General features: G+C 39.1%; 1 protein-coding gene across 2 annotated transcripts in view; it reads right to left on the bottom strand.

Moving 5' to 3' along the window:
• The window catches only part of PLXNA2 (plexin A2), a 210,301-nt gene that overhangs the window by 54,488 nt on the left and 129,573 nt on the right, over window positions 1–26,240 (bottom strand). For both annotated transcript variants that reach the window (XM_072137479.1, XM_072137480.1), the window contains exons 5-12: window positions 14,892–14,992; window positions 12,742–12,865; window positions 12,026–12,179; window positions 10,535–10,631; window positions 6,786–6,900; window positions 4,871–5,071; window positions 4,069–4,165; window positions 2,453–2,643 (exon numbers count right to left, since the gene is read on the bottom strand). In XM_072137479.1, coding sequence (XP_071993580.1) covers window positions 2,453–2,643; window positions 4,069–4,165; window positions 4,871–5,071; window positions 6,786–6,900; window positions 10,535–10,631; window positions 12,026–12,179; window positions 12,742–12,865; window positions 14,892–14,992 — 1,080 coding nt within the window. The remainder of the gene's footprint in view (window positions 1–2,452; window positions 2,644–4,068; window positions 4,166–4,870; window positions 5,072–6,785; window positions 6,901–10,534; window positions 10,632–12,025; window positions 12,180–12,741; window positions 12,866–14,891; window positions 14,993–26,240) is intronic.

Below are 26,240 nucleotides of genomic sequence, written 5' to 3' on the forward strand. Positions count from 1 at the left end.
GGTCAAACATGGTTTTGCGCAGCTGAAATGAGTAAGGGAGCCATAAGCTCTCTGTGATGTGTTCCTCTCTGCAAGAGGCTGAGCCTGTGCCTAGCAGTGAGCACATTTACAGCCTAATTGTTACAAGAGAGAGGGACCCGATTATTCATTCTGACAGAACAGCCTTAAGCTGCTGTGTGGAGGGCATGTTATGGTAATAGAAACATGCGCATTATATATTTATATACAACACAGATAGACAGAGAGGCCGATAGACACACAGATTAGGAAATAGATATGTTCAGTCTAAAAGCAGAATAAAGTCTGTAATACAATAACATAGGCATACACATAGTCGTCTTTTGAGATCAGCGTGTGCCATGTTAATGTGTAACCATGTGTGTGTAATTTTAATTACAGTTAAGCATTGGCTTTCCTGTATATGGCTGTTCCTGCTGCACAATTTACGTATTCATGCAGGGCATTCAACTGCCCAATTTTCTTCCTACATCTACAAATGCTTGCAAAAGCTTTTAAGCATTTAGTTCATGGTGAAAAAATAAAGGATGTTTCATAAATGGTGACATATGGCGCAAAATCCTAGAAAAATACACAAGCTCCAGCAGTGAATGGGTTAGAAGTGACAAAAAGAGGCAGAGAGAAAGAGCGGGGAACATTGGAGCATTGTACGTGACATCACAGCAAAGTGTGATTAATTGCATCCAGCCGAGAAGCAGCACTGCCACTCATGTTTCCTGGACGACCACATCAACTCTTAGAAAAGTTACGATTCAGCTGGAAACGTTGGGCAGATTTAAAATCATCCGTTCTGCTTCACTAGTCACCACAGTTGTCTGGGTATCCCGTAGACAGATGCATTCATGTTAAGTCACCCCCTCCTTTGCTTCCTCTCCCCCAGCCAATCGATTTGTCAATGGGCACATCTGCTCCCTGGTGCCTGTCTGAGGGGCTGCATTTCCATAGCAAGCGTCTGGTTGACCTTTGGCATTGGATGTGACACAGAATAAAGGGCCCAACAAGGGATTCTGTAGTGATTAGCACCTCACAGGCACACTAAGGTTGCGGGACCATGGGAGACTGACCAAGACAAAGGATTTTCTATTCTTCTATACGTCTTCATGCTCTTTATTGGCTTCCTCTAGAACGAGCTTGATCTTTGCAATACGTAAACTTAACGTACATGCTAACAAAGCAAATGACCACTAGAGTAGAGAGCGAGAAGGGGTTGTGAGATTATGCACACCAAAAATACATAAAGTACATGAGGGCTTTGCACTTTTCCACACCTAGGGTTGGCCAACTATTTCACATGAAATCTAGCCCGAGTCTATTTGTTACTAGCATCTGAATATTTTATAGGTTTTTTTTGGAAAGCTAATTAATCAAGTACTTAAGATAAATGAAAATGCATTTGATTCCATGCAAGTTCTATTAATAAGGCACCCCCAGCCGTTCCACTTATTATACATATTACGATGCCACCATCAGCATAGAGATAAAGTGGAATTACAGTTAATACCGGATAGCGCCAGAATTAAGCAGGCGTTTGGAAAATGTGAAGCTATTATTTTTTACAAGGAGAACATTAATTTAATAGGTTAGCCTGGTGAATAATTGCCTATGCGCATGAAAAATTAGGAGAAAATACATTACATTATTTTTTATGTAGATTTATTGCAGTTTTTACCAAAATAGATTACACAACAGTAGCTAAATAAGCCCTGGGGGAGGGAGGTATTTATTAAACTGTCTAAAAGTAAAAATGTATTTGTTTTCCAAAGCAACCAATTACAGCACAGTTTTCATTTTGTATTCTGTACTTGAAAAATGAAAGCTGCACTATGATTGGGAAGTGAGCAAATTTACTTTTAGTCAGCTATTATAAATCTACTCTGTGTCTAATATTCTTTAACGTGACTGAAATCCGATAACAGATGAAAAGCCATATGTAGACTCTACAAGGCAATGTTGAAGTGGTGTCTTTTATTTTGCAATGCAAAGTTACTTGAATCTACTTTATTTGCATTGGCGATCCTTTTATCAATGACAGAATAGTAGATCAGGTCTAAAGGGTGAAAGTCACACACGAGGAACCCAATGCCCCAGGGTTATTCAAATGAGGGAGGTTATTGATTGACATTTCATGAAAATGTCTGCCCCCCTCATCCTGACCTAAGTGTCCCCAGCCCTCCCTGTAAGGAAAGAAAATGTTCTTCCTGAGCGTATCGATTCACTGCATGCGCTTCACTCACACTTTTATTTAATTAACAGGCTGTGAGCCTGTGGATATTCTGTGTGTGAGACTGACGTTAAACAGCTAGTAGAAGGAGAGACAGGAAGGGAGGCAATTACAAAAATAATAATGAAATAAGACAGATGGGAAAGATTAAGGAAACAAGCGTCATTATAAGGTCAAGGTCCCGTGCGATATTTCATCTGACTTTGAACAAACCTCGGTGATACGTGGATTGGTGCACTTGACGTTCCTGCTGGACCAGTCTAGCCACTGGTTCTGGAATGAGGGGCAGTGATGGTGCAAGGTACAGCGCCCTTCACCGCTGCACCAGCCACACTCGAACTTCTGGTCAGCTTTCAGGCACAGGCCACAGCTTTCCCTCTGAGCTGCACACTTGTACAGGTGAACTGTGGAACAATGAAGAATGATATGTTACAACTTTACAAATCACAATAATTATTATAAGCAGTTCCTGGGTTTTACTGGTATTTGAATAGCACTATTTTCAGCTTAGAAAAATTCAATATTTTCAGTAAAAGAATTGCTGTTTGCTTTACATATTAATATGGATTGTTAACGTATACAAGACTTGTTGCCATGGCGTCATGGATTTTAAGGTTCTTGAGATAACATGCAATCAGTATACATAAGATACATTGTAATGCCACAGTGCAGACTATTATTGGTTCTGAAGGATCATGCTGAATATGTGAATTAATTCGATGTTCCAGACTGCAAAGCATGGTAACACAATAAAGGCATACAAGCAGGCTAATATTATTAACACTGCATTCGTACAGAAAATATTTTTGTCATTAGTGTTTCCGCTCCCTGGACACGCAACATCACGGGATGACCACCTGGGGGCTAATGCTTCAGCACCCTGATATCACAAATCCTGTATTGAATGAATGTGTAATGAATGCAAATGTTTAGAAAAGAGTAAAAGCCAACGCTGTCTTCTCTAAACCTACCGTAAACCAATGGGAATGAAAGCAAAACTAGAGAGTGAGTTATAAAAGCTGCTTGGATATGACTGATGGGAGGCGACTTTAATACATTATTACATCCTTCCACTTTACCTGACGGATGAGGCAACAAAACATTTTAATGGGCAACAGAAACATTAGTGCAGTGTAGCCTAGATGATGGTGTTCCAGAGAGCACAGTAATAATAAAACTTGGTGTATGACATGTCCACTTTGTTCAACATGAGGAGATAAATGTCCACTAATGATAATTATTCCTGCAAAATTTGGCTTTAAAATCTACTTTTCTGGTTTTTTTTACAAATCTTTGTGTGTTTATCTTATGACTAATCGAAGAATAAAAAAATGAAAAATCTCTAGATCACCATAAGCCAATGTAGGGTAATGTTTATTGGAAAGGAAGAAATATAAGGAAAATATGGTAGTTACATCTCTGCATATGAAAAAAAGAAAGCATTAAAAGGTAATGGCTAAATGAGATCTTCGTCCTATTCTATTTTAGGTTGCAATCTAAGCAGTAAGATCCTGGATCTACTCTGTACAAGGTAGTTTTTCTACTTTTTTAGTGTTTAGTGCCTCTAAACACTGGATTTATCCACTATAAGACTATGTAGTCCAATGTCAAGCCAGCATAACATATGGACAAATCTGCTCTCTTATTAGCCTTATCAGTCCAGTGTATTCACAAGGGGGGCAGTCCTCTTTGCCCCGCTCTTAGCACAGTAGTCGATGAGTGCATGTAGAAACATATGATAAACCATGTACCTGGTATCTCAATTTATCACACTATAGCCATGTTCTGACAAGGAGGAAATTCATGACGTGTTCAGATTTGTTTAATACCTTTGATATCTTGGGGATTGTCAATGATAAAATTCCCATTCCAGACAACAGAGAAGTTCACTGCTAGGTCACTGATATCCATGCCTTCATAGAAATACTGACAAAAAAGAATTTAGATCAATTACAACACTGAAACACTGGAAAACAAAAACATATGACCCAAAGTTTTAGCACTTTTGTGCTATATGATTAGTTGATGCCCACCCCCTGCTTTTACAGGTTCCATCCATACACAACTTGTTATCAGATTTAACAATGAAAAGGATGTGGATGATACAAGCAGGACTGAGCGCTGTCCTATGTGGTGAGAGCTCTCCCTGCAGCTGTTTGCTGAGTGAAAGTGTGTATTTACTCCTTTGGCTGCGCTTCTGTCTCCTGCAGACCCTCTGCTGCACTGCTAGAAGCAACTGTATTAGGAATTCTATGGAGTCTGCATGAGCTGGGGACTCGCAGAGGCAGATAAGACTTCCCCGTTCTGCTTTATCAGCCTGCTGTAAATTAGCTTTTTGCTTCAACCCTTTTGTCAGATTGCTGTCTTATTCCACCAAATGACCCCCCGCAGGCTGTGACAGCGCAAGGCCAGATAAAGTGTTCCATCCCCTCTAAGCCGCATCCCAATTTACAATAGCTCAGGTCACCGTAGCAGCACAACAGCATCATTCTGATTTTACTATAATAAGAAAGATTAAAGCTGCTGTTTCTTCATAGAGTAAGCAGTAAGTCATCCTTTCTTCAGTTTTTGTAAAGTGCTGTTCGGAGTACAGGCTACCAAGTTGAGACACATCCACGAACAAAAACTCACCGAGCTGTTCTGGCACTGGACACTGGAGCTGTTAAAGCGTAGAGCTGGCATCCGATGTAAGACCCCCTGTATATTTAACACACATTCATATCCTCTCTGGCCTGACTGTGGTTGGGGTAGATTCCTTGCCTTTAGAGTGATTGGCTTGACTTCTCCCACTGGGATCAAGATTTCGTCTGTGGGTATCAGCTGTGGGCAATCCTGTGGTGAAAGAAACATCTCATTATTAACACATAAACAACAACATATCCTAACGTGGAGGCAGTGCCAGCTCTTTGGTGTCCAAAACATTTCAGAAAATTTTCTCCCAGGCAGATGAAACGCTTGTGCACCGGCTAGACTGACGCTTCTCTTATCTTAAGATCATTGCAATGTCTTATCTTAAGATCACTGCAATAAAATGTGCCACCTGGGCTAAGATCTCATCTTTTCACAATCTTTCTTTAACATTGACTGTTCTGCGGATACAGTAACATATCTTGATCTTCTAGTACTAATATCCAAAATCTGACAGAAAATCTTTCATAGATGACATAAGACTTGTCTTATATTGGCATCTGTTCCCACAAGATATTTGCTATTTATGTAGTCACTGGTTTGCATCTTTCACAGAAATCCCTTTTAACCAATATACTATTACAACTGTTCTACTCTATACAATACTCTATACTCTAGAACTGTGGGAAGATGCCCATAAATATTACATAAACACTGACTGAAAGTCCTAAGGTGTGAGAGGGTGTCAGGGCATGGTTAGGCATGGTGAATTTCAATATGCTATCCTTTGTTCTCATGAAAGATCTGTTGCCGAGAGATGTGTCTGACAATACCTCTGTACCCTTGCCATTTGAAACCAAGTGGGCATGTGTAAGGGGTAGTAATAATAATTGGTTATGGCCACACAACTGCCATCTCACAGAACAAGCCCCAATGGTCTGTATGAGAAGACCTAATCTAATTAGAAATACAAGACGTTTCAGACAAAGGCAAACTTTTAATAAAACAACTGAACTGGTCTGTGTTCTGTAAGAAACTTCTTAAAAAAATATTGAAACAATCCTCAAATGACAACTAGTGGTCCACACGTCAATACCATAGTAAAGTTTCTGTCCCGGAGTCCTAGCGCTTGCTCCATTAATCAGTAATTTGTTTGCTTGTGCCGGCTCTACAAGACATGCATTATCCCTGCTTCTGCTCCGCAGCAGTAGTGATAACTGGCATTCTGCAGGTCCTTACTCCCAGAGAGAATTGCAGATATGTACACGCCGTGTTTAAACAAATTTCATTACTTACTCTGCTAGAGTGCTGTTCATATACAGCGCAACCCCAGAGAAATGGACCAATCCATCACAGCTTTTGCCACTAACCTCTGGTAAGTTAAATAACAATATCCCTGGGATAACAAACACACATTATGCAGATACTCTCTGGTTTCTAAATCTCCCTTCCAACAGTCTCTGGTACCACATGTGGCGATACAGTCTTAGTCTGGCAAAGCAGAATTTAAGAAATCAAAATTTCTACTACAAATCAATGCTGGTACAACAGTAAAAGGAGGTTTACCCTGCATCTAAATGACTCCTTTCTTTGTGTGAAATAGTATAGCTGAAGTATATCTTAAATCTATGCCAGCCCGAGATGTAGATTTCAATTCAGACATGTAAATGCACCAGTCTGGATACATCAGCTCCACTTTGTTAACAACGTGGATGGTAATACCAAATTGTCAATTTATTCAACATTTTTTTGAAAAGGACAATTGAGGAATGGAAAATTGTAATGGAGGGTGGAAAAAAAAAATCAAGCCCATTCAATGCACTACATGAGTAAAATGGAAAAGGAAAGGTCCTCAAAAAGCAAGTGTATTCCTTTAGAACTGTTCTCTAAACAGACAAACAGATTTTTTTTACCTTACCTCAGATACATTAACACGACCCTCTTGAAAAGAACAGGTTGTTGGATCATGGGTGCACAGGTTGCGGTACTTGCACCAGTGACAGCGGAATGCACTATTCACACAGGACAAGCAGCTGGGGAGAACAATGTGTCATAAGCCACAGTATTAATGATTATATTCAGCCAAACACATTTATACACTCTTGTGAATAGATATTTACATACATCCTGAAAAATACACATGGTGAATCGAGAGAAGGTTTATTTTCAAAGATGGAACTGGTAAATCTATGAATACAGTGAAAGACAAGGAGATGATAGAGAATACATGAAGCCCACCCAAAGGGCCTAAATGGACCTAGGCAACTCTCCGCAACAGTGACATGTAGGTTAAAACAATCTGAGGAACTGCTGAAAAAATGGATTTAGGGTAAGACATAGTCTGGTCTTCTTTTAGTGCTCTGCTTTCTTTTTAAGCAGTAATATTTATTTTTCCATGCTAGCCGCAGAGGTTTGCAGGCATAAAAAAGCTGGGACATCTCTAGAAGCAGCCAGCTAGTATAAACAGCGGCTTCCTCTGCATATACAGTGGACACGGCCAGTTATAAACAATACAGGCTCCCCAAAGCCATATATGACTTGTGCTGAATAAACACTGCATCACATTGACATACATTAAATATACATATATTTGCTATTAGCATCTCCAGTTACAAACTTGTGGCAAATTCCATCAGTCAAAGCAGCCTCAATATTTATACCAGCGTTTTCTAAACACCTGATGCCCATATATCATATTACTGTCGCTCTTTCAGCTCTGACCCCCAACCTGCAATCACTAAATCACTGAGAACCTTGAGTGATGATAGTTGTGCAAAAGTCATTTTATTACACGTCAGGCAAACAGGTTTGGACTGTCAGTAGTGAAAAAGAGGGAACTGACTTCACATAAAATCTCAACATCACATAAAAAGCAACCATTGGGAGTCCAGAAGGAAGTTCTATTGTGATTGTGAACCTGGGCCCAGAACAACCCCCTGACTCCTAAGCATGAAAATTAAAGGGATTCTTTAATTCTGCTCAGCCTCTCCAGCTCTGTAATACACACTCTTATGTTCCTTTTAAAGAGGATCTGTCAGGGTAATTGGGGACACTAAACGACCCAATGGTCCTTATGTTTTAGTGTCCCAAATGACCCTTTAAGAAGTCCCTCTTAATGCCAATAAAATAAAATAAAAAATTATACACCTCGTTCTCAGTAGTACAATGAAGCCAGCGGGAAACACCACAGATTGCTCTGATGTGCTTCATCGGACCCATCTATAGGTAAGTATAAATGTTTTAAATAGTGGGCACAGAGGGACTAGCTAAAGGGAGATTTGGGACACTAAGGCCCCTTCCACACTAGCGAGTGTGATGCGATGAACTCGCATCACGCTCGCAACGCAAGCTGCTGGGAACGCACGGCCCGAACGCTGCACCGCGGGAGTGAACTCAGCATGTCAGTTCACTCCCGCGGTGCAGCGTTCGGGCCGTGCGTTCCCGGCAGCTTGCGTTGCGAGTGTGATGCGAGTTCATCGCATCACACTCGCTAGTGTGGAAGGGGCCTTAGTGTCCCAAATCGCCCTGAGCGGTTAAGTTTTAGAAGTTTGCACTGGTTGGAAGTTCTAAAAATATGAGCTGGATTTAAGTATTTGGAACAATCATTAGTAAAGTTATGATTATTATTCTATTAAAGGACATATACCCTCACAGGGGTGTGCATATATTATTAGATGGTGGGGCCAAGAGGTGCTCTGTGACGCAGGCCAAAGTGCCCCCAACTCATTAACATATTTTTATATAGTCTTTTTCAGGCTGATGCTGCTGTTCCAAAACATAAGTAAAAAGGTTCCAGCAACTAGAAAAAGGAACAACCAAGCAAATTAGGCCAGTCTACCATCAGTACATCTTATGGTATATGTCATTTTAATGTACATGGTGGAGAACTGGATGCCAATTTAGAAGCTGCACTATGCTCTTGCTGGTTTAGAGACAAAAAATATTTGTCCTCTCTGTAGTGATAGAGCCCAAATGCCCAGGAAGGCTGAACAAGGATATCTCAGGGTTACATATTATTGTTTTATGGGTGAATTTCCTGTTTGCAAATATGCAACTTTGTCTAGACTCCCAATAGGCAGCACTGGGTGGTGTATGTGACCTTAAAGTGGTCCACTTTGTACTGAGAAATAGACCTTATGCACCGAGGCACATAAGCTTTTTTTTATTGATTGGGCTACAATGCAAGAGCTGAGAGGTAGTGGAGGAAGACCTCAATAAACCTGTTGTTCAAGGTTTTATAGGAATCATAGTCTCAGCATGTTAACAAACACAGCAGCTAACTAACAGTGTGTGCTGGGACCATAGGAACTGGTAAATATCAATTTCCCCCCCAGAAATCATCTTTATATGTGTGCCAGTGTTTTTAATCTCTATATTTTTATCTAACATTAGTTAGTTAACACCATGTGAATATACATTACACTATTAAACAGCATGATTGCTTTAAGATATCATGGCCAAGACCAAATTCATGTTTTCATTCATTTCTACCAATGTTTTACATGTGCTCTACAATAATATTAATAAGAGCAATATTTTTTCATTCAAGTGTAATTTAAAGTGTAATGTTTTCTTAAAACATGTCTCTTTAATTATATAAATGTGTTTCCAGTAAAATCACAATTTTATCTTGCACTTCGTTGTGCTGTTCCTCTCTTAGAAATTGATGGAGAAAAATATTCACCTGTGCGAGTGCATTCACTGCTGAGGTCAAAGGTGTAAAGACTAACCCCTTTTAACAAGGGAGAGGTCAGAATACAGTATCAATTTAAACATTTTTCTACGGAATAACAGAAGCATTCAAGGTTCTGAAACAGGATGCCACAGAGCTGTTGATTATAAGGAAGTGGCTACTAACACCAAGATGTCAGGAGAGTGGACAGGTTCTTTGTAAAGTGTTTTTTTTCATCAATATAAAAAAAAATATTTAAAAGTGATTAGTCAGTTGTATAAAAATAAAATTGTCTTATTTACTAAATGCAGTTCGCACTGCTGCCCTGACTCCAACCTTTCTGTACTACCTAGTCATGACTGACTGTCATGATTACCTGCTGCAGTCAGTGATTGGCTGCAATGATTACAAGGTAAGGCAGTGAGGACCAGAAACTGGCAAATGAGAAATTTTAAATAGAAACCTATTTTGAAGGAAAACCTCTATGTGTCTGGTTCACACAAGCTTAAAGGGGTTGTCCGGGCTTAGTGCTGTGCCACTGTTTGTTTACTGAAGCAAGGCACGCCAACCATCAGTGCCAAGCATCCAGTACAGCATTGTATATACCGCTGTACCAGGTAACCTGAAATAGTCATACAGGAGAGCTCCTGCCCCTGCAAAAAAAAACAACAGAGGCACGCTCTGACAGGTGCCGCGGGACAACGGGAGCGATGGAGGAGGTAAGCATAACCTTTTTTGTTTTTGTGTCCCCTCTGCCGATTATCTAAATTTTCCTTAGTCCGGGAAACCCCTTTAAGTTAGGCCTAGTTTTGAACCCATTTATGACCAAATCACTATGATGCTGTAAGTTTACGTCATATAATATGTGCCTTAGCTGAGATTTGCAGCCTTCATAACATGCACTGTGGCACACATGTATGAAATGTGGTTTGATCCCAAGAGTTCATGCAAATCTCTTCCCACTAGATTGATGACAATATCCAGGGAGTTCTTACAGCTGGTGACCGCTGCAGTTGTAGAATTTGAAGTCTGTGCTCACAAAAGTCTTGCCAGTCTCTTTGGAAATCAGCTGAAGCTCTACGCCAAACCAGTCTGAAAGGAGAAGAATGATGTTTTTATTGGTAAAAATGTTACAGACTACCCTAAACACAAGATTTACATGCAATTGCCATTTTCTATATTTTTCAGTATTAATAAAATTCAAAAGGTGAAAGGTTTCCTTCCTCACAGCAAAGTCTCTGACATACTAATAATGCAAACCTAATGGAATTTTACTTTTAATATTTGAATAATTTATTTTACTATAAAAACTATATATATATATATATATATATATATATATATATATATATATATACATACTATATGTTCAGCAAGCACATACAGAGACATTCAGCTTCCAATATGGTATTTTTCATATGTTCAGTACTGGAACTGGTGTATAACGGAGCGGAGCGCTCTGGGATTTCTGAAAGCACTCTGCTTATTTTCTTGACATCCGGAAATAATCCTTTTATTTCCTTGTCCCCAAACAGGATAATCCCAGCCTCTTTGTAAATAACAGGCTCCCCTCTGCTCATAAGCTTTAGGCATAAAAAAAACCTCTTCCAAGTTGCAGGATTTTTCTCTTATGTGATTTCTAAAAGTGTCTGAGACTTAAATCACCCTCTGGGTATTGTATCCTGATTTTGTGTGGTATGGTTGCCTAAACGCTACTATGGGAAAGATACAATAGAAGACTACTGTATATACTTGTATATATCTATTGACTCAAGTATAGGCCTAGAATGGGAAATACATTGGTCGCACCATCCCCTCACTTATGTCCAGCAATCTCCCCCACTTAAGAAATGTCCAGCACCGTCCCCCAATAATGAAATGCTCAGCAGCCAATATTTTATATATAGTTTACTTTTTTTTATATACTTGAGTATAAGTCAAGTGGCAAAAATTTGGATTATATGGTATATATATATATATATATATATATATATATATATATATATATATATATGGTACTTAAAATGAATTATAACTTTATTTTCATAACAACTTTTAAAGGGAACCTGTCATCAGGAATGTCATTTTTAGCTGATGGCAGGTTCCAAGTGGGCTTGACAGGGTTGGACATGGCCTACCAAATTTACTATGACTTGCACTAGGGTTCCTAACGAGGGCATGCAGGAACTGGCGTAGAGCTCATTGTGCACTGGATATACTGGGAGGCAGGAGACCCTTATTTAGTATATATGGTTGATTGTACGCCAAAAGGGGAAATCAAGACTGTGGCTAGATTCTGCATATATATTGTTTTGGTTTCTTTAAGTAGAATTACCCTCTGGAGAAAAAATAAAATGCAATATGGCTAAAAAGGCACCATATCTATCAAACAGGGGCAGAGGGAATTGGGCTCTCAGGTCTTCAAGGGACAGGTACAACTGGTACTGTATCTCTGCATACCCAAGTAAATAAATGTAAAAACTCACCTTGATCTGCAGGTATAACAGGAACATCTTTTGCAGCTGGCGAAATACAGACAATTCGATTGCCGGACACTTGTCCTTCTACCTGAGTTATGTTACCGATGGAGCAAATGACACCAGTAGACAGATCTGGGACATCACTAACTTCTAAAGTCAGCTGTAAGAGATAAGGAAACAAAGTAACTAAGTGTTACACAGTAGTTTTGGTAAATGTATTATAATGTTATTTCTCAGGCTCCTCGCTAAATACCTAAACCCCATGGAATCCAGATATGCAGTACCTCATTATAGGTCTGTCTAGATTCATAGGAAGGCTTGGAAAATTAATCCATCAAATAAATCATGGTTCCATTAGGAATGGAAGCCCAAGTCATGTGATTTCCATGTTACATTAATGGGGTTGTACCATACTAGTTCACAGGTTGTGTGTGGTATAATATATTATCAATTGTATGAAAAACTCAAGGACAACCCATGAAATCAATCATATTTCTGTAAGTCTGGAAAAAACTGTGTTGGACTGGCTCACCATAGTAGGGTGGGCCCTTAGAAGAATTTTATCTGTTGTGCCCAAGGAACCCAGGTTCTATCTTTTCATACATTTGATAAAATCCATGAAAAACCAAAAACTTGTTAAGAAAATTCTTTTGTCAAGTGAAATCTGTATATGATAATGGTAGAGGCAGCCATAGATACACAATGACCTATCTTTCCCTTACCGGTAAGCTGTGCTCTGAGACTGGAAGGCTGTTGGGCTGCACGGTAACCTTTACACACTGATTTATATTGCTTGCAAACCGGAATGGCTCCTCAGCACGGTCACATTTGTCCTTTTGGGAACACCTGGGGGTAGAACATGTAGGTAAAAATTATAAACCCTGTAAAACAAAACTACAATAGTACTAAACCTAAAACCATTTTCTATAACTTAGTTGCTGTTGTCACATTGCCATGAGAACACAAAAGCTTCATTTCTATCTCTCTGCACAAGGTTCCCTACTCTCTTGCCAAAGTCAACATTTCTAGAACAGTACGATTCTACATTGTTTTCTTCCACTGGTTTAGTTTCTATTAACATCAATTATTCATGTAGCCCAACATACATTAGTCAACTATTGCTTTATAAATATGTCATCATTAGCTGCTTTCCTTCCAATTCAATATTAGCAGAGACAGCTAGGGTTTATAAATAAAACACTACAGAATGTTTCACTACACTTTATACTCTTTCCATACATACATTTAATGTAAAATCTGGAAAAAAATGTACCTGGGCACAATTCATTTGTACAGCGCTAATATACTGCAAGTATGCAGGATCCTGATGGAAAATGAGTTGCTGACCCTGCATATCTGAAAATGTGATTTTGATGCCTTAGGCACCGTTCCATAAAGTCATTTGCAGATGGAGTCAGGGCTAGGATATGGAAATGGTTTTCTTGAATAGAGTCGATGACAGTACCCATATGTGATGGGGTCTGCGGACCATAGGCACGGTTGTATCGGTTTTATTTGCTATATGAGAAGAGGGGAAGCTTGTGATTCTGTGCACCTAATGTTCTTCTGAAAATCTCTGTAATATTGTGCTATTTATTGCAGGTATAAATGCTAAGTGGAGGTTGTTACTTTCACTCGATAAGAGCATTGCTCCCGGTTTTATCACCGTCTTTTCTTAGTTTATAGCTTAGAGACAAAAATTTCCAGATCTCTAAGAGATGTGAAACCTCAGGTAATGCTATAGGCAGCCAGAAGACCGAGGAACAATGGCATTTTATGGACAATACATCAGTAACCGTTCTGAATACTTTGACACAATACAGCTCAAAGAAACACAAAGACCTGCATCTTGCAAACAAGTATTCCTGGTGCTGCACTAAGCCAAGCCCATACAGAAACTTAGGTCAATGGTTATTAGTCCAAATATACTCCACTGGACTGCAAGTTCTGTACTTGTATATTGCACTCAGAAAATTGTATGTTTAAGAGGATTCAGGGTCAAATAAATGCTAGTACTGTGACAATTTTGAACTTCCAAACTTTTGCGTGGAGGTAAAGGAATAAATAATCACAATTACTGGTGGGTCGCTAGTCATTGCTGTTATTTCAGGGTTTGTACTCCAGAAAATCGGCATGCAATCCCTGATAAATATCCCCCGAAGTGTCTAGCTAGTTTTCCTCATGATACCTGATCGGATAAACAGTTTATACATCATAATTGAGTTATTAAAAAATATCTAGAAAATATAATGAAGCTGCAAAAGAGTGTACAATCCTCCAGTGCTGCCACTTAGGACCTCTCTACCAAGCTTAATTTAGTGTGCTTGGCTGAAATGAGGGCATTCCCAACCATGTCCTTGCTTATCACTAACCTCATCTGTTTTGGCACAAAAGGTATACAGTTATTACTAGAAGATTCACATCATAGAAGCTTTTCCCAATTTTTGTTCAGGTTTGAATTTATTTGGTCCATTCTGATGTTGCTCCAATTGTCCTGGAAATGAATATGTAACCCTCAATAGTCCTCTAAAACACAGCTTTTTCTGTTCTTGGCCAATCTTTTTTTGTTAATATTTTATAAATTCTTTTGTTTACTCATGTTACCTTTCCTAAGCTCAGAATGAATGACTTATAGCTAGCCCCCATTTTCAAAGAGTCGTACCATGACTGAAAAATGGCAGATTCATTACCCAACAATCCCAACATTCACAGGCTGAATATGAATAGAGCTCATCTCTAGTCATTACTTTAGCCAAGTAAACAAATCCAGTGACTATTTGCAGTAATGGAATGATTTTTTAATAAATCAGGGGGCCACTTTGTAGTTATATATGTTGCTCCTATATCTAGGGTTAGTGTTGTTACTACTCACATGTTATGCAGCACACACCACCCACAATGTGGGTCACCAGAACTGAGGCACTCCCCGCATGTTGAGTACTGCTCACAAGACTCCACAGGAAGCCTTGATACCTGAAACAAAATAAAATGACAAGAACTCAGCCACAGATCAAGCCTTTTTCTACCAGTCACATGATATGACAAAGTGCGACTGCAACAAATAATTTAGCTACAGTTTCCTGTGGAGAAGGAGCATCACAGCAAAATACACTTTAAAATGTTTTATACTGTATAGTGGTTCAGGAAAAAGGCAAAAAAAAAATACAATATATACTGAATTTATTGTTGTTAATTTTTATAAAAGCACATATTTTTGCCAGCGGCAAGTGGGATATAGACAAGGTAAACATTTGCATTTCTCAGCTCATGGGCAGTGATTCTGCCAATGAACAACTGATCCACAAAAAGCTCCATACAGTGAGACTCATAGGAAATCAGCAGAAGATGACAGGTTTGAGCCCCGGTGACCCCTGGCCTAGCTGTGCACTATGCTTCCATTCTAAAGGCCCAGACTGGGCCAGTGACCAGCTCAGAAAAAAAATCCTTTCTTTTTAATGACTTCAGGGAAAGCGGAGCGGCTGTTGCCGCAGTAATTCAGTGTAATTAAACCTATCTATCACTCCAGCAGCTGGAACACGATTCCTGATGAACTTTGCAATGGGATTTCGCAGTCACTGACTCGCAGCCTCAAACGTCCTCAGAGGGAGATGGAGAAAAAAAAAAACTCTCCTAGAATCACATTTTAATGTGGCCTCTGACGGCGCAGTTCCACTTTCTAGCCATTTTTCTTTTCTTTTCTTTAATACATTTTCTAAATCTGATCACACACTGTGAAATTCATGGAGGGAAATATAAATTGTAAAATACAATTCTATACGCCTTAATAGATACATCGAGATATGTGTTATTTTCTCATACATATATACACATGGGTACCCACTGGCATTCACTACATCTTTATGCGCTTGTGCACACATTATTAATGGTATCATTAACTACTAATGTGTGCAAATACAGTATCATACATGTGCATGTTCATGTATATTGTAGGTATAGAAGAAATTGGAAAGAAATAAACGATAATAATAAATACAAATTCACTCTCACTTCTTATCAATTTCTAAGGTTAGATGTCTAATGGTACTCTAATGAATAATAACTGACGAATTAAGTAAGATTATGTAAATGACGTTAATATTACCCAGTCACTAATTCAAACACTACATTATTTAGAGGCAAAACATCAGAACCCTAGTGGGTATTTGCATATTCCCAAGAAGGGGAGTGAAGACCCCTGGACCCCCAGGTTCCCCCCGGACAGAGCCGGTTACACTTGCTCCCCCCTCCGATTTCGAATTGAGAATTTTTCTCTTTCTCCCTTTCTTTTCTTCTCTTCTCTTCTTTCTCCTCTCTCCTCTCTTTTTGTTCCCCCCCGTCATTGTGGTCTCCTTTCCCTATGTCTCTGCCACACTAGAGTTTAGCAGTGGTGCCCCCCCCCCCTGAACCAGAGGCATACGACACTAATTTGTGTGCTAACGTTAATGATATAGAGCTCTTCCCGGGTATACACTACATAAGTGTGCAGGGTTCACTACATTCACACGCACCCACTGACTGGCTCTTCGTGGTTCAGCTCCTGACGCTGAATGTGAAAGGACTCAGCTCGACGTTTAACGCTTATCGAGATGAAGAGATCCAAAGCGGATGTGTTGGTCCTGCAGGAGGCGCACTATGACGCCACAGGTACTCTCAACTTTGCCAGGCACCTCTATCCTCTTTGCCAGGCACCGCAATCGACACTTGTTGCAGTCTTTGAATTGCACTGAGACGGTCTCCAAGCCCACTGTATTTGAGCATATATGCAAAACTTCTTGCATCCGGACACAGAGGATCCCATCGCACATCCATATATGGCCAAATGGGAAACATTGTGGGCGAACCAATATCACAAGACAAATGGAAATTGATTTGGCAAAGGGCAGCCAAGACCTCTCTATGCACGCTTAAGGAAAACCAGTACAAGCTGATGTTGCAGTGGTATCACACCCCATCTTTAGTGCATAAATTGTTCCCTGACACGCCAGATGAATGTTGGCGCTGTGGCTCAATAGGGGTACCCTCCAACATATCTTCTGCACCTGTCCGCCCCTGCAACCTTTTTGGCAAGAGGTTAGGGCTCTCCTCCAAGCTGTCCTAACGGTAGACATACTACTCTCTCCCTTATTCTACTTGCTGAATGTCTCCCCCAGTCCATGGCCAAGACAGCCACCAAAATGAGCCTACACATCCTCACAGCCGCGAGGTATTTAATATCACAGTTTTGGGAGAGGCAAGCCCCACCCTCCCCACTGGACCTTCTCTCTAGGGTAAGGGAGACCAGTAGCATGGGAGTCCCTGACTGCTTCATTTGGAGTGCATGATGATCATATGGTATTTATAACCTAGTTTAATGTATTTGGATTGGGGCCTGTGGCATTTAGCCACCTCATGGGACATTTATCTGCAGACTAAACTGACATTGCAAGTGACAACTAGCCAACTATTTTTGGTAAATGAGCTGGATAGCTTTTTAACTCTCAATTGGATTATTTAACTATTGTGGTCTGCCTTCATGCTGTTCGTTACCCAGTGGGTGATCTATTGTCAATTTCACGCTTATTACCTTTTCTGTTGTTAATGGTTTATTACTAAAAAAATGTTGATGCATGACCTGTAAGTGATAACTTCTGATCTGTTATTGAAAATACTTTAATAAAAATATAATAAAAAAAAGGATGATAAATGAATGGAAGGTACATTAAACAGAACTGAATACATAGGGGGAGATCTATTGTCTGAGAGAAAATCTGTTATAGTTGCTAAACTTCCTCACTGAAAAATTGCTGAGGAAGCAGGGGGCAGTGTAACAGTCTGTATAGCAAGATCTAGCTACAGTAGCCCGTCAGGCTGATTAGTATAATTTTAAAAAGTTTTAGAAGGAAGCAGGCCTTGGATAAAAAATATAAGAAGATGATCACAGCCACTGTGTCTGGATCTATGAGTAAGTGTCCCTGATTTATCCGGCTGGATTTTGATGGTAAAATTTCTTGAATTAAAACTGCTTCTGTTTTTTGGCTCTTTTTCCTGCAGTGAGCTGCTCATATACACAACATAGAGCTAAAGACATGAGGCTAATGTTAACTCTTTCCATATTCCATAAGAGAATATTTCCGTTGATGATTTACATGTAGCTCTGTAAGGAAAGTAGACTATCCAGGGACTTAATATCTAAGGAAGTCTCATTAGATACTTTATTAGGCCTCTTTATCTCTCAACTGTCAGTGGACACAGGGCACAAAGCTGATTTACCTAAACTGTTTAAATAAGGAAGAAAGGCAGGGAAAAAGAAGGATAAAGGAACATTCTTTAATTGATTGATTTCTTTCATAAAGTAAATTTACTATTATCATCTACCGATTTATATAATTTTTTATTTTTATTAATTTTTTTATAAATATTTTCTTTATAAAACTTTAAAAGTTTAGTAATTTTTCAGTGGTAAATTTCGATGTATACTGCTTCAAGGGAAAAAAATACAAATCCATGTTAGAAATTGTACCTTCACTAGCGGCCCAGAAAAACTGACATTTGCAAGATTTTAGAGTGCATTGCGCTTTGCCATTAAAGTGATTTTGCCAGCACTTTGTCAAAAAGATCTGACTTAAGTGGAAACGGTCATTTCTCTGTCACATAAAGTGCTAAATTTAGCGTTCAAAACTAGCCCATTTACCAGTTAATGGCGCAAAACATGCAAAAAACAAAAATGTGGACCTTTTTTCTTGTATTCTACAGGCATAACGAAGAACAATATACATATCATTACACAGAGCAGACCGTGAAGATCAAATTTGGTTAATACTGGATTACAAATGGAAAAAAAAAACATTTATCCAATTTTTCTCTTTATAGAGCATAACATGACAAGATAGTGGCCTTGTTTTGCTACAATATGCAAACCCAATCAATAAATAAATATGTACCCATAGAATATATTCTTTTGAAAAGATAAATTGTGTTATGAATATTTAGGCATACTTGGCTCCTCTGAAATGTATTTTAGATGAATATGTGCATGCCTCTTAAAATCTACATCTCTGTTCTTGTTATAGCTATAATAGAATAAATTGCCAACTAGGTGTTAATAGTTTGATCTGATCTCTGGGCTGTGTCTGTCTTTGGCATTGTCCAATCAGCGATGGCAGAGAAATGCCTCCTTGATGTAGGCTACACCCAGTTGTCAATTTATTTATAAATTTCTATGAGGAATAGATAGCTTTCTGCACAAAGATACAAGAATATTGCCTATACAGGCTATTTGGTACCTATGGCAGGTCCTTTTCAGTTTACTAAGTGTATATCTTTTTAGGCTCAGGCTGACTAGATAGAACACATCTTCTTTAAGAAATACATGCAGACACAAGGGATAGACTGACAGAGGGCAGAAGAGGAGACAAACAGAGAAAAGAGACTTGATTTCCCAGGCTTGTCAGCTGCTGGCACTGGCTCCCTTGTTTTAGACACTTAGGTACTACAGGAATGAAAAGATTTTCTGGAGGTGACACATAGGGGAGAGATAAAGGGAGGAGTATTTTGCCTGATGTGAGACAGGGAAGTCAGGAATCTTTGCAATGCGCAGTAACCTGCTGTTGCTATCATAATCTTCTTGTGAGCAATTTCATCTTAAAAGCAGCTGCTGATTGCTGTGTGGGGAATTGTGCAACTTATAATTTCAGCTCTCAATGCAGCCTGGAATATAACAGGTTAGCAAACCCGAGATGAGCTACCCGGGGAATTGTACAGCTTTACCTTGATAAGTGAGAGTGACGCTGATCCCCAAAATGTTTGGAGAAATTACCCTTGTCATACAAGTTTTATAGTAAAGTGATTGAATGTTGCGATAAGATGATTATTACAGAGTCATCTGCCTACATGATATAATATATGTACATGTGTCTATATATATTTTTCATATCATATACATCTCTATTTTTGGCATATTTAGCTTTGCTCCTTATAAAGGGAACTCTGGTTTCTGAAAAAAATTACCAAAGCAATTGTAATGCTGTTAGATATGTCTAACTGTCTATACAAATAAGGATTTACAAATAATCGAAAATCTATAGTTATAATTGTATCTAACTCTCTTCATAAATCAGTAGTACTGTACAAGTGAATGTAAGAAATCTGAGGAAAATGTTTCTTTCTCTACTTATCAGCTTTCTCATGGTCCTTCCCTCCCAGCTAAGCTGACTTTCACTCTTAATAGTTATCTGAAATCGTACTAGTCTTACTAGCAAGATGGACAGTAGGTCAACAAGGTGTTAGATATTGGCACAGGAGATAAGTGACAGCAGCTAGTCTCCACCTACCAGCGACAGCCTTGGAAAACTAGTAAAATATGCAGAATATACTGTAAGTCCTAAAAATGACCATGTGATATGTTATATTGTTTATGAACACACTGCACACAGCAGTGTCTGTCCCCCAGTGTGGCTTTCTATCCAATTTCATTATATTTACAATATTAATTTCCACAGAATTACAAAGAATGTCAATAAACGTACGTAAAAACAATAGGAACTAAAGAAAAAAAATTGAAAACAAACAAATTCCATGTAAATGCCGCCTCTGACTGGATTTGGCTAGGACAACAGTGGTAACTACTGAGTCACTGCCATGATACCAGCATTACATAACCTTTCTAATGGTTGTGACTTGCAGAACACCATCACTTTCTGCAAAAACAAACCTATTCAGATATATTCAGATTTCCAGTCACATAAATTCTCAAATGAGTCAGTTCTGTGTGAATTTACGCTCAGCTCGTTCACATTCTTCCGTCTGCACAGGGACTTTCACAATATCAAAATTGCTACTCTATCAAATAAATATATCTCCTCTTAGCATTTCCAAGAAAGTCAACGATAAAATCTGCTCTGAATTGTAAAATGTTATGCAAATATTAATCCATATTCATAACAGTGCATTTTCTTTTCATGGCATGACGCAAATGATAGAAAACAAGATTTAGTGGAGGTGTACGGAGTTGGCAAGTAATGATTAGCCTTCTTGCCCCACCATCCCCTCCTCGAACACCCACCAATCCTCTTAGCAAATTAATTATAGCAAATAATTGTAACCTGATGCTCAGCTCAGCCCCCACGCCAAATATAGCACTTGGAATAATTTGGGAGTCTAAGCTGAAGTAATTAAGCATTCTGCAAACACCTACACAGTTGTGGAATGGTTATTAAGCCCGAGTCTTAAGCACCGACTCACTGGGGACTCATTAATAACATACACACAGATTTTAGTGACACTGTCATTTATCCTGGATAAATCCCACCTAGGGGACTCCACCTGTGCCCATTCAGTGCCGGAGGACAGTTAGTGCCTGCAGGACTTGGCCACTCTTCTCATGACTGGAACAGTTTAGGTGGAATCATGCCTAGTGTTTTCACAATTTAACTCCCACAGACCCATGCCTCAGTGACTTACAATAGGGAAGAACAATGTTTCATGTTATTATCATGAGATGAACTGTTTTGAGCTTTACTATAATTGTACTTACATTTCACTTCATCACAATCTAGCACTTATCTTATGTATCTTGTTTTACATACATTAGTTATTGTTATTGAAATGATCTATTAGATATTTCATGATGATCATTGCAGCCTATTCAACAAGGCTACATGCACTCAGTCGTGTTTTATGAATGTCTGCGTGCCACTGCTACAACAGCTAGAATACCTCCTCATATCCTTCTCAGGGTTCACACACATGGCCATACATTTTTCTACTGTCATCTGTACATGAGCAGAGGTCACCTGCCAATGACACACAGGACCATTGTTTGTGATCCCTTAAAAACACAGATTTGTGTACGAATAGCCTAAGGCTGAGGTTAGAGGCAGACACTTAGTGCGATCTCTAAGATCAGGCACCAAAAAGTATACATAAGTATGAGTCAGAAAGCCGGCAATTTATTCTATGCAGCTGAATCACAGGTGCTCGTTCTTTACTCCATGCCAAGATTTGCTCTTGATTTAGAGAAATCGCTTTCCAAAGCTGTATTATAGGACAACATGTATGCCATGATGAAAGAAGTATGTGGTGAGAGCGCCGTGCAGAAGATTGCGGATTTCACCATCAGAATGTGTGACTTTTGTTTATTGACTGCACTTTTTATTCCACCCCCCCCCCCCCATTCAAACAAATGGAATGAGAGATACACTGCCCATGGACAAAAATGGTGAAGTGTCAGCTTTTTATTTTCTTGCCACAAATAACTCTTAAAAAAGATATTGGTAACTAGTATATTCTGAGCAGACACTTGTGTTTCTGATTTACTCTCATCTTCCTTTTGATTAGTACAATAGATGGCTACTACTAGATTGTGTGTCTATGTACATATGAGAGTTGGCCTCCTACACAGCAGCAGTAATGATGTATTTTCCAAGTACCCTTAAGCAAAGAAGTTTAAGGAAACAAAATGCCCTTGTGTGCTTTTCTCCTGCTAATTAAGTTCTCATTAAAGAGGCGCCCTCGTACGCTCTGATTGCTAAATTACGGACAAGAGGATGTGTTTGGGTACATCGACACCAGCTTCTTTCTTTTTATGGCAACAGGGCACTTGTCTCAGCAGACGCAATGCTTGTTAATGACAGCACAGAAAGGGATCATAAAGTATCTTCTCCGGAACGTCTGGATTTATGACTCTATAGTATCGTGTTAATGCTTTTAATGTTCTGCAGTGATAGCATTTAAACAGTGAGTAAAGACAAAGCAGAGTCTGAAGATCAACCTTCCTACAGCTCATTCACCAAAAACCTAACGACAGGAATAAGGGAATAAGTATGTGACTTATTTAGCCAATTAAGGCCTCATGCCCATGACCATTTATTTTCACGGTAACTTTTGGAGCTAATGCACGGCCTCATTGGGCTCTATTGGGTTCGGTCACAGCAAATGCTATCCAGGAAGTCATTTTCTATTGACATTGTCAGTAGAGTCACAAACAGGGGATCACCACCCTCAAAGTACAGCTTGTTGTCTGCTTGTAGACTGCCTATGACTAGTGACTACCCTACTGTGACTATAATCATAACTAGCTGTTGTCTCTTATGGAAAGACTGCAGTTACGCTAAGTTTACATACAAGCTGATTTAACTGATTTTAACATCACCTCCATACAGATGTATTCTGGGTTCAGTTGAGACAAGTGTGCATTTGCTCGTGATAGGGAAAGGTTGATAAGCCCTTGCGGATACTCCTGAAATCAAAACATCTCTATTGAAAACAAAAGGATTGTACAAGTTAAAATCCAACATGCTCAACCTTCTTTTCTGCTCAAGCCATCAGTAAAGACTAGAGATTTCTAATGAAAACTATTTAGAAACTTGTTTCATTAAGAATTTTAGATATGTTTTGTAAAGGTTGACATAGCCCTTTAAATAGTTACAGGAGATGAGTTATCTAATCTAACTTAATCTAAGTGGTTTGCGCAATATGCTGTACTCAATATCAACCATTTGAAACCAGTATCGGCAGTTCTAGGCCTATATACTCTCTCCTATCAAAACCCTTGCTTTGTGCAGATCAAATTGTCTGCAGAATGCCATGTAAGCCTGACTTGGTTACTTATGTATATAAATTCAGATGAGTCATTTAATTATGTTTTCATCTGCAGATCATGATTATTTGCAGAAGGCTGTGCCAATTATGGTGCCATTACTGAAATGTCACAACCTTGGCACACTAGACCACACTAAGCATGGCAGCATGATGCTCTGGGATGAAAAAAAAATAATGCATACCATATGAAATCAGGAAAATGCAATCATATTTTAATCATAGAGTATATCAAAAGCAAAGGGGAGACCGAGATGCCCATGGCAATGTCTGGAAGACTTCACTGAGAGAACCAGGTCAAGCAAAAGGTTCCATTTCAAGGCTGAATAAAAAATTAAATAAGCTGAATTTAGAGAGGGAATGGTATTTAAAAAGTAATGGAAGTGCATGTCGGATGATGAGTTGGACAAGTCCGCCTGAGAGGAATGCGATGAAATGGAGCACAGATTTCGATGACCTATACTACAAATGAGGAAATGCAGATTCTGCCATGTAGATTTCTAGAAGGCATTTATAGCTCCGTACCCACTGGGATTATGCCCTAGCAGACTAGAAATAAAACATTTACTGCCACACTTATTATCATGCTGATAGTGGATCCTCCTATATATACGATGAATGGATATGTCACATGCACAATGAGATGCCATCAGAATATATTTAATGCACACACAGTTGTTTGTTAGTGATGAAATTGCGGAAGTCTCCACATATCGCCCTGCCTCTGCTATTGCAGGACAATTCCCTCTGGGAAGGTCTCGCTAGTTACTGTGTCACTCAGCCCCAACAATCGCCTGCTTTCACTGCCTCCTCCATGACAGACACAGAGCACAGTGTTAGCGCATTTAGGTTAATATCAGCCTCCTGGGGATTACTGTGGAGAGAATTTTGGACACTGGTGTGTGCTGTCAGAGTAGAAACATCTGTTGCCGTTATGAACAGGTCCGGGGAAACCCTGTGACAGTTGATAGTTTTATCACTTACCAAAGCAATAAGCAATAGAAAACTTCCATAGTTTATATACACACATTTCATGTACCTAATTTTAAATAAAAATTTAAATTTGACTCTTTCTTATAGCCATTCCTTTGCCTTTCAAAGAATATCAGAGGATCGCGAATGGAATCCTCCATCTTCTGTAAACCTTCCAGGTAGTCTCACAATTTTCTAGGCAAAACCCATCTAAGTGTGGATGTAGGAGGGAATTTAATAAGCATTTGGCAACAATTTTGTTGGTGTAGAAAAACTGCTAATTATTAAAGGAAACCTACCACTTCGGATAGGGCTTATAAGCAGGACATACCGCGCACCAGCTCAGGGTGAGCTGGTGCCGGCGCTTATCTTCGTTATGTTTTTTAACTGTTTTAAAGCATTTAAACACTTTATTAATGTTTATATCCGAACTAGCTTCCCCGCACCGAGGTCCGCGCTCGGCGCACCATGTGCACGACCGTGTGTGCATCTGAATAGAAAGTGGTAGCGCACCAGTTTTACTACTTTTTCAAATAGAGTGGGCAAAGTTTACAATTTCAACATATTTATTAAGAATTAAGCTTAAAATGTGGCAAAAGCAATGCAAATCTCATAATGATTTCTCTGTTAAGTTTAAAACCACAAAATAAATGACATAAACTGATATACTTAAAGGGGTGTATGCTCAGGGACATTGCCTTTAGTCTTCTATATCAACTAGTATCATAGTATCATAGTATATAAGGCTGGAAAAAGATGCAAGTCCAACCTTTAAGAATTAAATGTTTTATCACCATAACCTGTGATATTTTTGCTCTCCAGAAAGGCATCCAGGCCTCTTGAACATGTACATAGAGTCGGCCATAACAACCTCCTGCGGCAGAGAGTTCCATAGTCTCACTGCTCTTACAGTAAAGAACCTTTGTCTATGGCGATGGTAGAATCGCCTCTCCTCTATGATACCATTAATTTAATGTTGTTATAGATTCGTTGAGGGTTTAGAGTTATATTAATAGTAAGTTACCCCTTGAGAAGTTTTGTTCTCTATGGGGGTGAAGTTGTTTTCAAAGAAGGCGTTTTAAAATATGTCGTAATTTTATAGTGTTACTAATATTAGTTTCTGTCTGTACAATTTATGGCCATGAATCATGGCAAACTTTTCCATTTACTCTTCCATCTTCAATATCCATTAACTGAGCATAGACGATGGATTTCTTGTGAGATCTCTTTTCTTGTGTCCACATGTCTACATTTTCCTTAGTGGTTTAAGGTTAACAAGTTCAGCATCTTTTCCTTCCATGAGGTCTATCATTCTCAGCAGGTAATACTACATCCATATAATATGTTTGATCATTCTCAGTGGGTACTCAGGGTTCGTGGTAAGGTTCATCATTTACAGTATGATTATAATTAAGGCCACAATCCAGATGCATTCCCACCTTTCTTCTCAACTCACTATGTATTATATGCTCATAGCAGGGTTTATCAGTCACAGTAGGTCCTATATGTTCAAGATATATTCTTCACAGCTGGACTTATGATCATGCTAGCCACTTATAATGGATAGTACAAAGCCTAGGACAACATTCATGATCTGTTACATTATACAAAATGTTGACTTCAAGGTTTGGCATTAATAATACCACGATACAAAGGAAAGACATGACAAAGCCAC

Source organism: Engystomops pustulosus, chromosome 2 (genome assembly GCF_040894005.1).
Source record: "Engystomops pustulosus chromosome 2, aEngPut4.maternal, whole genome shotgun sequence".
Classification (NCBI taxonomy): Eukaryota; Metazoa; Chordata; class Amphibia; order Anura; family Leptodactylidae; genus Engystomops; species Engystomops pustulosus.